The sequence below is a fragment of the Triturus cristatus genome, chromosome 3_1 (genome assembly GCF_964204655.1).
Source record: "Triturus cristatus chromosome 3_1, aTriCri1.1, whole genome shotgun sequence".
Lineage (NCBI taxonomy): Eukaryota > Metazoa > Chordata > Amphibia > Caudata > Salamandridae > Triturus > Triturus cristatus.
Window position 1 is genome coordinate 645,489,967 of NC_140583.1, and position 16,131 is coordinate 645,506,097.

At 45.8% G+C, this 16,131-nt stretch overlaps 1 protein-coding gene across 1 annotated transcript; it reads left to right on the forward strand.

Moving 5' to 3' along the window:
* Window positions 1-5,293: 5,293 nt before the first annotated feature.
* Window positions 5,294-5,680, forward strand: LOC146860713 (large ribosomal subunit protein mL64-like). Its single transcript, XM_085646166.1, has one exon. The coding sequence runs from the start codon at window positions 5,294-5,296 to the stop codon at window positions 5,678-5,680; it is 387 nt and encodes a 128-aa protein (XP_085502292.1).
* The last annotated feature ends 10,451 nt before the right edge of the window (window positions 5,681-16,131 follow it).

The window sequence follows — 16,131 nt, forward strand, 5'->3', positions numbered from 1 at the left end:
ATATTTAAAGACCACTAGGTTCCTAGTCCCTTCATTACCTATATACTATAACAAAAATGAAGAAACCTAGGGTCAAAACACACGATAAAGCAAGTGGAGCACCTTCTCATTATTAATAAATCCCATCTGATACCTGACCAGGTATTGACTTTTGAGAAAGCTGTTACACAAGATATGGTTTCGCTTTGTGCCACACAGAAAAAACCGTATCAGAACTTACCTGGGCATGAGAAAAAGGCTTTACTTACCTTATCTAATGATGCCACGATAACAATAAAACCTGCAGATAAAGGGGGAGCGATTGTGATTCAAGATACTGAATCCTATCGCAATGAATGCCTACGCCAGCTTGGCGACTCACGTTCTTATCGCCTCCTGCAAGTTGATCCAACACCTAGACTGACCAACGAAATTCAGAATCTAGTAATAGAAGCCAAAATAGAAGGGTGGATAACGTCCAATGAGGCTGACTTCCTGTTGACAAAATACCCTGTCATGCCTCATTTTTACACCTTACCCAAAATTCATGTTCGTCCTATAATTTCGGGAATTGGCTCTTTATTAGAGCCTTTGTCTACTTTTGTAGATTTCTTCCTGAAACCAATGGTTAAAATGCCAACATATTTACAAGACACTAAGGATGTCCTTAGATTCTTTTCTGAGACACCATTTGATATAGAGAGGGACTACTTAGTGTCATTTGACATAGAATCATTATACACTTCCATTCCACAAGGAGAAACTCTTGATACCATCCGAGATCTCTTGGAACAAAGAGCACAAGACATGGACACGATTACACCAATATTGTTTATTCTAGAATGTGCAAGATTGGCTATGACTGAATTTTTTTTTAGATTTGAAGATAATATTTATCTCCAAACCTCAGGCACTTCGATGGGCAGTATTTTTGCTCCATCGTTAGCTATACTTTATGTCCATCAATTTGAACAGAATCACGTTCTCATCCACAGCAACCCATTCCGCGAAAGGATATTGCTGTGGAAGAGATACATAGATGATATTTTAGTCATCTATAGAGGCCCAGCATCTGACATTACAACTTTTCATCAGTGGCTGAACCACCAGAATACTTTTCTTAAATTCACGGTGGAATATTCAAATGAGCGTTTGCCTGGATATCTGTATATATCCTTTTCAAGGATACTTAGGTAGCGAGCTATATAAAAAACCAATGGCTAGAAACTCACTACTTACCTTTGAAAGTCATCATCCTAAAGCACTGAGAGAAAATTTGCCTATGGGCCAATTTCTGCGGATACGGAGAAATTGTTCTGAGCCAACTAATTTTCAAAAACATGCAAAAAATGTGTCTGCTCAACTGAGGGAGCACTGTTACCCTTCACACTTGGTAAGGAGAGCATGGAAAAGAGCTTCCAATAACAACCGGGAGGCTCTTTTAGAGCCTCCGGTGATAAAACAACCCTTGACCAGATTAACCTTCGTACACACTTTCAGTACCCTCACAAACAAGGTACAACAAGCATTGGCATAGCCAATAGGTCTCGCCTTTGGGACCTTATAAGTGTTTAGCTATGCAACAGTTGCATAACTAAATACTTATAAGGTCCCAAAAGCGAGACCTATTGGCTATGCAAAGCAGCCGCCAAATTAAAAGTGATCGCGATCACGATCAAACATCAAAGCGGCCGTGAAAGTAATCACGGTAAAGTGCGGCGCGCGCGCCCGCGCACTTGCACTGTAGCTCTAGGCTGGCCTGGTAGCACTTTTTGGAGCCCTCTCAATAAGTCTCGCCAGACCAGCGCATGCGCTGGGTCAAGCGAGACCTAAAAAAGTATACGCAAACATTGGCAGTTCTTGAACATTGGATCAGAAACTCTACCAGCTCCGATTTTTCGTATAAGAGAGGTACCAACTTAAGAGACAGCTTGGTACACACGAGACCTAAGACTACCACACTAGTAAGAACAAACACATTGTGGAGCTTACTGGCAGTGCAAGGTCATTTTCCCTGTGGTTCCTGTTCAGTATGTTCCCAGACCCAACATACCAAACAGGTAGATATAGGGACAGAAAAATCATGGATCCTCAAAAAACATACGAACTGTAATTCAGAAAAAGTCATGTACATCATCACTTGTCCATGTTCGCTTCGATACGTTGGAATGACAACACACAAAATAAAGTTTCGTATCAACGAACACAAAAGCACCATTCGGTGTAAGAAACAGGCAACTAGACTAACCAATCACTTCCATACACATAAACACAAAGCTGAAGATTTGAAGTGGATAGTATTGGAACAACCATACATCCCACACACATTAGTGATATCACTCGCTTTCTGTTCAGGAGAGAACAAAAATGGATTTACAGACTTAAGAGTGACACATTGGGATTAAATGATGATATACCGTGGATAGCACTTTAGATCACTGCTATAGTACTGTTCATAATGGTGCATGACAAAGGAATGAGTATGTACAATATAACATTGTGTTGCTGATACTGACTGGAGGACTTCTTACATTGTGAGTTCTATGGTGTGAAGTCTGTGTACATGCCTATATTTTGGATACTTATCCTACATACATTCTTTAGACATAGTGGTCAAAAGTAGGATTTACTTTACTACGATACTTGTATATGGCACTATTATCTCTGGGTAGTTATCTGGTGTTGGACTACCTCTTAGACATGTAGTCTTCCAGACCAGTTGGAATGTGATGAATCTTTGTAAGTAAAAATAAGAGGTGGATCATCAGTCCTACCTAGATGGAGAGCCGTTCCTCCTGGCCAATAGAGGGTATCCTTAGTCCTAACTCTTTTTAAATTGATTAGAGTTTATGAATAATGTGCAAATTGCATGTCCGCCAGTAGTAATCACTTCGTCAACCAGGGGTGGCACAACTGCGAACTTCTGAAATGCACGTTATTATTTCGGGTTGGTTTCATCTTGCCCGTCTATGCCACAGAGATGTGTAAAGAGACATTACAAGTCGGCAATTGTGATTGGCACATGTTCGATATACAATATGAGATTCAAATGGCCTTACTTAGGCGCTCTCAAGCGAATTTTATGAGGCGCGGTATCTTTGAATACGAGCAACATTAAGGTGTACAGACTCTCAATTCTTTTAAGACAATATGTGTTCATAGCGATCCCGTGTCAAAAGCACACTTATAGGCAACACTACAACTCCCATGATGCCTAGACACATTCTGTTGATGTGGGAATCGGAGCGCGTTTGAGATTTTCTGTATTTAAACACTAGAAACGCGCGTGCCCTCACCTCCCTGTCCTGCTCTGCAAAATACTGAGGTACCGACGGATAGGTTAGTTTTATTCTGCTGACTACATACTAACAGTTTGTAATAGACAGCGCTTCTGAAACTGTGTAGTTTCTGAGTATGATCGAGCCAGATGATAATCGATTGTGGCTTGAACTACTCGTTAAGTATGAAGGATTTTGTTGACAAACTCTGCTGCTATCGTTATTCACACAAGAGGCAACACTGGCCTATGGTATTCTGGGGGATATATGTTTCGACAATGAAGTGGCCTTCTGTCTCATGTTAGATTCCTATTAGGATACTAACATGTGTTGCCAGTTCCCTATTGTCTCTATGAAAGTGATAATAAAGCATATACTATACTATGAAAAGATTTCCTTTAAAGGTATCTAACACGATCTTGATCTTAAATGTTCGTACAATTCAGGGATTTTATATGCAAAATGAGATATATAACTTACACTTCTCTACATAGGAGTTGATTGTCAAGAGAGAGACACGATGCAACACGATGTGTGGCTGTTTCTCGGCTCTGTAGACACGCTTTAACTGTTCATCTTAAATATCATCATGAGGCTTTTATTGAACAGTGAGACAACTATATAGACAGACATTCTGGCACGACGCTAATTTAGGAAGGTGTACGATGTGTTTTTAATATAAAGGCATAGGGTTCCAAATTTGAGATTTATCTCATACCCATTTGTCTTTACATAGAGCGGGGTCTCATTTATCTGAGCGGATGCTAGGTGAGGTGAGGCGATTTCCCGTACTTTGACAGGTAAGCGCTTTTTGTCTGTTTCGTTTACGAACTTAATTTGGTTCACTGATAAAATGTTATATGTTTTAAATGGACCAATGAATAGTTTTGTCAGTTGTTAACATGACTATATATTGATAAAGCAGGTTTCTAAATATAATCATTTAGACTGAGTATACTTCTCTATTTTTAGGTCTCGGCTAGCGAAGGCTGCGCTTGCGCAGTCTCGCTCGCGAGATTTAATGACTTGGAGAAGAGGGGCTTGAACCCGCCCCTCTTCTCTCCTCTTCTCCATTGGCTGGCCTCTTAAATGCTGGCCAGCCATTGGAGAAGAGGTTTGTCTCGCAAAACAAGCCCTGTCCTTTTCGGATTCGGGGGCGTGTTTTTTCCGATGTTTTCTCTGGGCGTGTTTTTCTCTCCTCCAGCCAATGGCAAGAGGAGAGAAAAAGAAAAACACGCCCCCGAATTCGAAAACGCCACTGCGTTTCTCCGAGGCATTTCTGCTTCACCTCGGAGAAAGGCGGTGGTGTTCCTGGCGTCCTCCCTTGTCTGGTCGCAATGTACTTCTTTGGTAGGTACCTCTTCTCTTCTCTCAGTGACTTTCTTAGCCAGGTCAGCGCACACGGAGACGGCTGCAGTCTCAGTTAGGCGGATCGAGACTGCTGTGTATGACATTATTGCGGGATTGGAATAAAGCGACTGTTTGATAAAAATGCATGCCTGGCTGAAATCTAGTTGAGTGTTTCTCATCTCTGATCAAATAAATCTCCAGGAACATATACGTGGCACGAGTGATCTCTAAAGACACGACAACAACTTTCACATACTGGCTCTTCGTTTATTCTTCTAAGACTGCCTTACGAATACATTTACTATTTTTCAATTTTTGCAGACTTCTTTCGGTCACTAAAATAGCTCAATTTCCAACCCGGGCCAGTAGCTAATAGTTTAACCTCTTTCAGTCTTAAGATATTTGTTTGCTACCAAGTGTTGGCATACACACCCCCTCAGGTGTCGACCCCCACAGGTGTTGCGGACTGTCGGTGCTGCGCAACCCAAAAGCAGTAAAACAAAAAAGCTAACATTGGAGATAGGGTTTTACAACTTAAAATATCTAACCCGTAAAACTACGTCTCCTCACTGTTACTTCCACCCACTTTCAGATGGCCGCTCTACCAATGACGGAACCATTAGATGGGATCAGTCGTCCTTTTCCCACTGTAACATGGAGGTGTTGCTACTTCCGCCCTTTTCAAAATGGCGGCGCTCGTGTCCTTCAACCGGTGCTTTCGCAATTTTCCAGCCCTTTTCCCGTCTGGTGCTGCCGGGTACCACGCTCAGCCCAGGCGCCATGCTCTCGGCGGAGTACCCCCTGAGGATCCGGAGTGCCCCTGGAGAACAGGTCCGCGCTTCAAAGCACGATTGTATGGACATCATGGAGATGTATCAGGGGTGCGGCCTGAAGTACTATGGCCGAGCCCGCTTCAGCTCAAGGAACTGCAAGAAGAGGAGCACGAGTGGTCTCCTTCCTTGCAGGAGATGCAGGAGCGCATCCGGGTCCGGGAGGAGCAGGAGGCCAGAACAAGATGGGAGAGGTACTTTGGCTTAGAGAGGGTATTTGGAGAGGACATGTCGTTGCTCTGAGTAGGTCTTATACCACACCTGTGTCATCTATAAGTTCCCTGGATGTGTTATTAGTCTGCCTAATGGTATTCAGTTTGTCGACTATAGAAAGATGGATGGCTGTTCTGGCTGACTTTGGAGTTTGTGGCCGGAGAGAGTCTGGGTGATGCAAAGAAGAGACCATGGTTACTGATGAGGCGGGTGGCAAGTTAGGGGGCTCGTGGTACTGAGGTTAAACAAAGAAGGAAGCTGATGGGAGATATAATTTATGCAGGTGAAAAGTCCTAATAAAGGTGAGGAGAACACTACGAAGGGCAAAAGATCTGTATAGACACCAAGACGATGTTCATTATAAGGTCGAGAATAGTATATAGATTAGACAGAACGCGTGGAACTCGAAGGTGGTACTCGGGCCTTCTGCCAGAAAGTACTAAGGGAGAACGTTCCTTAAGGCTGGATATTAGGTTGAGGTTTTGAAATAGGACTAGGGGTGTTAGAGAGGTACAGGAAAGAGTACTGGAAGTCCGATTAGGGAGAACAGAAGTTCACATACTGGGACACAGATTGGGGAATGGTTGAAGGTGGGTCAAGCAAATGCACTGAAGCTAATTGGGAGTAGTGTTGATCATGAGTAGTAAGAAATTAGTTTGGGGGTGAGAATGAGCGGTTCTGAGAAGCTAAGTGATGATGGCAACTGAAGTCGGATGTAAAAGGCACTGGGTGGACACGGAAGGAGTGCTGGGGCTGGACAGGGTAAGTAGTGAGCCACAGAGGACTAGCCCTGGCGCGGACCAAAAAAGGAGCGCCAAAACAAGTAGCAAGAGGTAAATCAAAGCCTCTGGAATTGGGTACTATAGGTACTCCGAGGTCAAAGGAGGGACGATCGCGTTATTTCTCCGTACGATCTAGACTAGTAACCTGTGGTCAGCTGATTTCACCTCTTTTCGAGTACCCGTAGCACAGGGGCGTGTGACTACAAGGAGTCACGCTTGACTGTCTCTATAAATCTAGTGTCTTTGCATTTACTGTTTATTTATCCGCATGTTTGTGTAGTAAAAAGGGATTCATAGATTGGTCTGTATTATTGTTCAGGTCTTGTATGAAAGACATGGGCCACATAAGAGTTCCATTGTGAATTGTGCGCGCAGAGGCTAAATGAGCTTTAGTGTCTCATCTCGAAAGAAGGAGCAGTCAGTAGGCAGAAGCTTCTCTTACATTGTGGACAGACCTGGAAGACAATATCTCATGCTTTGCTGAGCATGCCAGTGAGGAAGTACCAGCTAAAAACGAAGATATGATTTTGGAACCCCAAAAGGTGGCATTTTATAGAAACGGCAGCTTATTCGGCGTTAGGGGACACTGTGTTGTGAGAGAGAAGCCAATGAAGGTTTTGGGACCCTGTTGGGTACGTGCTAGCCATCTCTGTTCCTTATGATGAAATTGCACACAATCTTAGGGGCAGATAAGCTTTCCTGCAGTGCAATTCATGGTGCTTTTTGAAAGCTGTATGTTATTGCATCTGAATAATAAAATAATGTCATGAGCAATGCCAATAGCTCTAACTTTAACAATGCCGAGACCATTGCATTGTAAATGCTTGTTCTCTCTCTTTAGGATTCGAAAGAATACTCCTGAGAAATTCAAGGGGAGTGTTTGAGAAATCCTTATTTTCAGTAGGTCGTATAATTTATTTCACTGGTGTGTTTTACTTTTTGGATCACACTGACATACACAGCAGTAGCATAAGTTCCCTAAGGTCCTGACGAAAGCCTGATTATCATTTAATCTCTAGGCTGAAACATGTAGACCCCCTTTGTTGGACTTGAGCAGTTATTTTGTTAAAACTGCTTCTACACTGGTTTTAATTTTGTCACTCGGACAGATACTATTAAAGCACTTTTTCTGTCCCAGTAGATGATTTTAACTTTTTCACTTTTCATTTTTCACTTGCACTGCTTCCATCAGCACCATTAATACACAAGATAGCTACATTAAGAACTAGGGCAGACACCACATCTTAGATGGATAGAGAGGTTTTGTTTGCCCGTTCAGCCTGTGACCCTGATCTATGGAGGGCTCAGTAAGGGCTATCTAATCCCAAATGATGTGGGCTGCTATTTTGGTGGCTGATGGGATTTATTATTAATGAGAAAGTGCTCCACTTGCTTTATCGTGTGTTTTGACCCTAGGTTTCTTCATTGTTGTTATGGCAGGCTAGAATAGCCACACAGTAGTGTTCGGTAAATGTATGTGGTGTTGACCAGGTAGCACCTTTGCAGATGTCTGCTCTGCTAATAGGATAGTTCTAAGGAAAGCCATTGTGTTACCCTTTTTGCATGTGAAGCGCACCTGGGGTAACAGGAAGTGTGTGCTTTGCTTTAGCAGTTAACAATCCATCTTGCAATACTAGATTTAAAGATTGGGTGTCTCTTGTAGGGTTTGGAAAACACCATAAAGAGTTGATTTGTTTCACAAAAGGGTTTGGTCCTGTCTATATATTACATATTCATCCTTTTAAAGTCTAGAGTGTAAGGCCCTTTTCGCTAATTGAGGAAAGAAGACAGGCAGCACAATGGTCCGACCGATGTGGGAAGTTGAGACTATCTTGGACAGGAATTTGTCGTTGGTCCTGAGAACCACTCTATCTTTATGGACCTGAATTAAAGAGTCGTGGTTTGTCAGGGCTTGAATCTCATTTAACACCTGAGAGATTTTATTGCTAATAGAAAAACAATCTTCTGTGACAAAAACTCAGTTACAGAAGTGTAGGGGTTTAAAGAGTGGACCAGATGATGACTATGTTGGCATTCTGCATGGGTGCAGGAGGAGTCCAGGAGGAATCACTATTTGTGCACCTCCTGAAAGTATTTACGGAGGGATTTTGAAGAGGGGAGAATATTTCTTATTTTCCATATGCACTACAACTGTAGCGAAGTGTTAGTGTGAGGAGGTGTATGCTGGGCAGCCGGTGCTGGGGAGTCCAGACAACTTGGATGGTGACGTGACTGAGGTGCATCACCCACTCCATCAATGAAGCATGAGAGGTAAGGGTCAGCTGAAGAAGAGGCTCAGGGTATGGTCTGCTGAGCAACAGGTAGCTGCATTTCTACTATTGCAGAGCACATAACATCAGCCTTTAGCAGCACTAGATCCTCCAAATGACCCTCCGTTTGTGACCAGTGCTTCACAAAGCACTCCTTACAAGGGTACATTTGCAGTCTGGCAATCGGCACTATTGCAATGCATGAAGCCATCATCCTATATAGTTCTGTAACAGTTCTTAACGAAAGGGGGGCGCTCTATGTGAAAATGAGGCAGTAGCTGTTAGAATGCCATCACTGTCTGCTCGTTGAGGGGTTTTCCTCATAACACCATTTACGATGGAGTCTCGGAAGGGCTAGATTTTTTGAGGACGAAGTTAGGACTTTTTGACATTGATGGTGACATCTAGCTTGTGGAGTCGGCAAACCGCCATCTGAGTGTATATTAGGCATTGTAGTTTGCTGTGGGTCTTGATCAGCAGGTACAGAAAAATGTGGATGGCGTTTCTGCACAGGTGTGTGGCCACCACAGCTAGGAACTTTGTAAACTCCTTTGGAGCCATAGTGTCTCGGCCACTGCAGAGATGTGGGATGTTGGGAGAACTGTGCTGTGGAACACAGGGGGGTAGCCTTGTGCCACTGCTAGGGTCCACTGATCATAGGTGGTCCCCTCCCAATGAGGAAATAAAGTCTCCCTTCTGACAAGTATGTGATCAGGGGAACCAACTGCAAGTCATTGCTTGGAAGTGAAAGAGCCCCTGCTGGAGCTGTCTCTACTTTTGTCCCAGTTGTTGCCCCTGTAACCACCCCTGGTGTAGCCTTTGCCTTTTAGCACCGATAACCTTGTACCCAACTAGGTAGAGCGTTCTTAGCTCAGCCTTGGAACTGTTGTGCCCAAAACACATCTTCGGAGAAGTGGCCTGGAGAGCATCCATAGACGTAGCTGTCTTGGTGTCCTTCTTCATGTTCTCTTGCATCTCATACATGTGAGTGCCAAAAAGATTATCTCCATTAAATAGGAGGCTGAGGAGGTGCTGCTGCACCTCTGGCCTGACCCAGAGAAGCGAGGCACCCCAGGAGGATATTTGTGTTGATGCCATTTGGGGAAGGTCTTGACCTGCTCCTTCATCTTCTCTGAATGATTATCATTTTGGGACAGGAAGCCCATAGAACTGGTGATGCGCTAGTAGGTGGCAGAGCTCACTGCCACACACTTGCCAGGTTCATCGATATACTTGCTCGCCTTTTCTGGCGGGAGGCATTCCCTATTGCCTGTGATGAAGCAATTTCCATGCTCTGTTGCAGGGGAGTCCAAGGGAACCTGACCGTGAATGCAGAGCAGGTCAGAGGGTAAGCCCTTTTATTTTTTGTTCATTCTAGGCTTGACAACCTTAACCTACTCCTTGAAGTTGCCCGGAGCAGTCTTCAAGATGTCCTTCAGCATGGGAAGTAATTTAACTGCCCTTTCAGTCTCTGGGAAGGACTACACAAGGAAGTCGTCCTCATCTTGAAGGGCGAGCATGTCCAGTTTATGGTGCTTGCCAGAACTCAGAATGACCACACGGTAGGCATCGGTGTTGTCAGAGGGCGACGGTTTGGCTGGGTAGTAGTCTATATCATAGTCCTCCAAGGGATCCACCTCCGTGCTAGAGGGCCATCATGGTGGTCTAGCAGGTAATAAGGGTACCTGGGTCGGATAAATTGTAAACAGACCTGTCCAAATCATAAGGAGATGGTGGCAGGGGAAGGAGGTGGGGGTGGAAAGCTGTGGGAGCAGTGGAAGTGGTGATAGTGTAGGAGAGTGCTGTGGAGTAGGAGGCGGGGGTGGGGAGGTCTGGGTCCCTCGGAAGCCACAAAGGTGGCCCCTCACCAAAAGTGATCTTGCTCTTCTTGGGGTACCTGAAGGCATATGTGAATGCTTGCCTGGAAGCTCCTTGGTGATGATTTTGCCAATCTCCTGGATGCATGAAGAGAGTCTTCTGCTTGGCACAGTGGACCTCGGGCAGATGTAGGAGGATCAGGGCCTCAGTAGTGTCCGACCTCATGGTTGAAAGCAGTTTCAGTGTCAGTTTGGCAGCAGCTTTACGTATAAATTTCAGCTCAGTGGGAGGACATTAGACGCCCCAGGGTAGATGCAAAGTTGCCTGCAGACATGGCTCGACGCCTTTGGGCAGCAGTGAGACAGGTGCTGAGGTTTCATCTTGAGGTCAAACAGCACCAGGTGTTGGAGCTGGACCCGAAGAATGTTGGGGCATATCAGCAACAACCGGCGATAATTATCGCAAAGCGCACTTTGCGCTAGGATAATTATCGCCGGCTATCGCTGGTTTCTAATGCTTTGATAACGTACTATCAGCAATGCTGATCTCAAAAGCGATAAAATTCCAGGCAAAAGCTGACAAATGTGCGATGATCGCTGGAAATCCAGCGATAATCGCACAACGTTTGGCGATAGCTTGCTGATAGGGCAGGGCAGACTCAGCCATGATATCCACCTTCCATTGGATATCATGGCTAAGTCAAACTAAAAGCATGCTTGTTAGCGTGCCCCTTGATAACTGGAGAAATGTTGGTTAGCAACATTTCTCCAGTTATTTTGGGAAGGAACGCCCACTTTGCATCTCATTAGCGATGCAAAGCTGGGCGTTGTTGTGACGGGAGCTAAGTCAGCAAAACACACGATAGCGTGTCTTTGCTGATAAGGCAATGAAATGATCGCCGCTTTTCGCCTGAAAACGGACGCAAAAGCGGCGATAATTTCATAGCATCGCCTTGATGATATGCCCCGTTGTCTTTTATGGCTTGGCCTGGTCATGCTTTTGTGAACAAGGCTTTTTTACCTGAATTTTGGGCTTTGGAGCTTCAGACCTGGGCGTGTTCCCAAAGGCCAGAATGTTTCAGGGTTGGAACCTCTGCTGGATTGAGCTCATCAAAGGCATTGAAGGATCGGCTTAAAGACTTGGGCATGCTCTGCACTGCTGAAAGGTCCAAGGTGCCTACTTCTTGTTCAGCCTTGAGAGGATTTTGCTTCCCAAACATGTCGGGTGTCTTGGGCGAGGCTCGCCGCTGCATCTTATGATGTGCCCGGCATCTCTGCCTCCGGTACCTATGGGTCTCTAGCAACAGAAGGCGGTGTTGTCCTGGTCAAGGGAGACACAAAGGTTGCAGACATCCGCTGTTCCAACCATGGGTATTTAGTGTTGCAACTTGAGCAGAATTGGAAGTGTGTATGTTCCGCATCCTCCTCTACGCGTACTTTGATCACTGAGGAAGCATTAAAGTTCACCGGTAGTCCAAATCACAGGTGTCAATGGCCTAGGTCAGAAAAGGCAGCGTGAACGCGGTGGTATCGGAGCTCATGCTCAAAAGGCCCGAGCCCGATGGGGAAGAAAAGAATCTGACATGGAGCCTGTGTGCTCGTACATGATGGACTATTGGGAGGAATCGTCTTGTGATGCAGAAATATTCTAACGTAAACCAAGTTGCAATGTCCAAGCTGAACAATAGATGGCAGTAGTATGCAGACCATACATATTTACTGCCATTCATGCTACAAACGTATTGTTACACATGTAAAGTACTTTGAACCCGTGTTCACAACCTGCGACCCTGGTAGCAGGCAACATCCTATAGCCATCGTCTTCTTCGGTGTGTCTGACCAGATCTTTTTACAGCAATCTTAATTGGCTGGCTCTTGGTGTTGTTGTGGTCTTAAACAAAAGAAGGAAGTGAGACAAAACAACTGTCTACAAACACAAAGGTTTAAATACTGTTTGACTGCAAGGATCAGTGTGCTGACCTGCACTTGCGTGGCCATTTTATTCTTGAATGTGAAGAAAATGCAACCAGTGACCCGAATTTCCCAGTCTTCATTCCAATATGCACACCCTACCATCCATCTAGCTGCTACTTCTAAAGGACATGTTTGCAATAAGGGAAATGACAATAATCACTTAGGCACCAGCAAATACAATGGGACTGTGGGTCAGCACAAGAACTTAATCTCCTTCCCCATTATTTCTCAAATAGACTTTCCAGACATCTTCCCCTGAGGAGTTCTAGGGCACTTGAAGATGAAACTTGCTATCTCCTGTACAGTAAAAAAAAAACACATGTGGCTTCCTAAGGACTCACTTAGCTCTGGCTATCTTTGATGTATAGTGCTTCATCACTGGTCTTCAGTGAAAAAGCAATGGAAATTTCAGAGGTTGGAAAGTTTTTCACAATTTTAGTTACATGCTATGGGACTGACCGCTCAGTAAAAGAGACCAAAACGGTGGATAAGGTATTGGAAGAGGTTCATGCCTACTTCTGTCCCTCTGGTGTGACAACACACAAACAATGATGGTCTTGGTGGACAGATCAACATCCTTGAGTGATAACTTGACAGTTTCCCCATATGCATAGATGAGTCATTATATTTTCTGTCCCCTCCTGCTCCCGTCCTTCTCCACCTCTCGCCACCCAGGCTGCTTGTGGCAATCGTGCACCTGGGTTATGCAACATTCTCTTTATTTGCAGTGTTTATGTGCGTGTAGGTATGAACTGTCTGCACAACAAGCAACATGGCTCATATACAGCAACTGTGAGCACCTGCCTGCCTTGATCTGTGTTAAAAAAAAAAACTTATGCTTGTTGCAGCATGACTGCGTGCTCTTGCGTAACTCGATGTAGAACTTATTCGAGCACACACTACTGGGCACTGTTACTGTATTCTGTATTAATAAAGACATTTTGAAAAAAGTGACTACTCTGCTGTCTAAATTTGTTTTTACAAAATTAAACCCAAAAACAAAAAATCGATATTTCAAACATATCGCAAGTTGTCATAGTTTTGTTGACAAGATTGGTCAAGCCTGAGCCCGCACTTTGTTTCCTTTAAGCCCCAAAGTGGGCCAGGTACCAGGGGCAATTAAAAAATGAGATGCTGGAGCCCGCATGCCCCAGGGACCTACACCGGGGCTTATAGATTGAATGCGGGGGGCAAGGTGCCCCACCCGCAGTCCCAGGGACCACCTCCTCCCCAAGGCTTTTTTCTGAAAAGAAATGCGTGGGGGGTCTCCTGCCCCCCCCAAGCAGCCCCGAAGACTGCCACCTCCACGGGGCTAATTATCTTATATGCGGAGGGGCCACGCAGCCCCTGCGCTAAATTCGTAAAGATGCGTGGGGGGGCTCCAGCTCCCCTCCCCACACAGTCCTGGGGACCACCACCTCCCCGGGACTTAAATATTGTTGGAGGGGGACAGCGCAGCCCCCTTTGTGGAGATGTAAATGGCCCTGGGGACCTCCACCCCCCAGGGCCGCTCCAGCAATGTCCTGGGGTACCCATTCCGGAACATTGCAGCTTGCTACGGCATGGCAGTAGCACTGCTACTGCCAAGCCATAGCAAACTCTGGTTCGCTTCATGGAAGCGAGAGCAGGAAAAATGCTCTTGCTTCCATGAAGCGAGCAGAATTGCTTTTGGGCAGAGTAGGCTGCATATTTGCAACTCCCTCTGCCCAAAAGCAACGCCAGCTCCCGCAGGAGGTGGGGAGACGGCAGGGACCGCGAGGGCCTTGAAGCTCCCCCGCTGTCCCCAATGAAGTGGCCCTGCCCCTGGGGATTGGGTCCCCGGGGCAATATCGGCCTAGGTAGGGAGGCCGCACAAGCCCCCCCACCCAATTTCTTTTTAAAAGCATAAGACCTGGCCCCAGGGGGGATGGGGTCCCCAGGCCGTAATTGGCCTCAGAAGGGGGGTTTCGTGGCAAATATTAAAAAATGAAAGACAGGGCAGTCCCTGGGGAATGGAGACAAAGCTGGCTCTGGGAAGGAAGGCAGCGCAGCCCCCCTTCCTTAAAAAATAAAAAAGGAAAGAAAGAAAACGGCTCGGCTCAAAGGCCGAAACTGGCCCAAGGAGGGGGGGGGGGGGGCACACGGCACCCTTCCCCTTTGAAGAAAAAAAACAACGAAAATAAAAGGCCCAGGATGGGGGGCAGAAATAGGCCTCGGGAGGGGGGCTGCGCAGTCTCCCTACCATTTTCTAATTGTTAAAAAATGGGATAGGCCCCGGGGGATGGGGTCACCGGGGCCCAAAAGGGTAAAGGAAAGGGGGGCCATACATCCCCCCTTCCTAAAATGAAAACAGAAAAAACGAAGTCGGCATCTCGTTGGAGGCCCGCCCCCTTTCTCCACTACTCTGCAAACACACCTCCTGGCGTGCTCTTGGTTGGGGGATGAAGTCCCCCTCGCTGCAGAGGGTCCTTAGGGGCCAACTAGCCCACCTGTTACTTCCAGTAAGCCCCACACTGTGGAATTGCTGAGAGGTGGTCGGAGGCCACACCCCTTTTTCCACCACTCTGCAAACGCACCTCTCAGCGCACTGCTGGTGGGGGATGAGGTCCCCTTGGCTCCTGAGGGCCTCAGGAGTAAAGTATACTTCATCCTCCAAGCAGTAGTGGGCCAGGAGGTGCATTTGCAGAGTGAAGAGAAAAGGGGCATGGCCTGCGACCACCTCTCAGCAATCCCACGGTGTGGGGCTTACTGGAGGTAACAGGTGGGCTAGTTGGCCCCTAAGGACCCCCAGCAGTGAAAGGGACTTCATGCCCCAACCAGGAGGGGCGTTTGCAGAGTGGTGGAGAAAGTTATTTTTTCCTGCTATCAGAACTCAGCAATCCTGCTGTGTGAGAATTACTGAAGGTAGCAGGAGGGGTAGTTGGCCTACTAGGATGTCCTAGGGGCCAACCACCCCTTGTTACCTCCAGTAAGGCTTTAGTGGGATTGCAAAGAGGTCTTCTAAGTCCACGTCCCCCTTTCTCCACCACTCTGCAAAAGCACCTCCTGGTTGGGGGATGAAAGTCCACTTTACCTCCGAGGGACCTTGGGGGGCTAAGAAGCCCTCCTGGTACCTCTTGTAAGTCCTACGCAACGGAATTCCTGAGAGCTGGTCGGAGGCCCAGCCCCCTTTCTGCACCACTCTGCAAATGCAACTACTATTTTAAAAAAATTCATAGAAAAAAACAAAGGTTACAGGGACGTTATAGTTAGGAATTAGCATTCAAAAAACCTGGAAAAAACTGAAAAAAACACAGGTTTCAGGGACGTCATAATTAGGCTGACATTTCACTCATACAAAACCTATGAAATTCAGCTGTTATAGTTAGCTGAGCTAACTATAACTTGCGCCCTGCAATGTACTGTTGATGACATCACATATTATTGTGTGTAGATTTAGATTCCGTAAATAGGTTTCCTGATTTATGCCCTTATATAGGCACAATTCATATTGCCCTTATTTAGGCATAGAAAATCCAGCCCTTATTTAGGCATTGTCCATGCTAACCAAATACAGGCATGGTCTCCTACATCTGTCCATCCACGTCACGAGTTCTTGGAAAACCGGATTCTTAAGCCTTTAGGAATTTCCCTTGCTTGGATATTGATTTCTCCAAGAA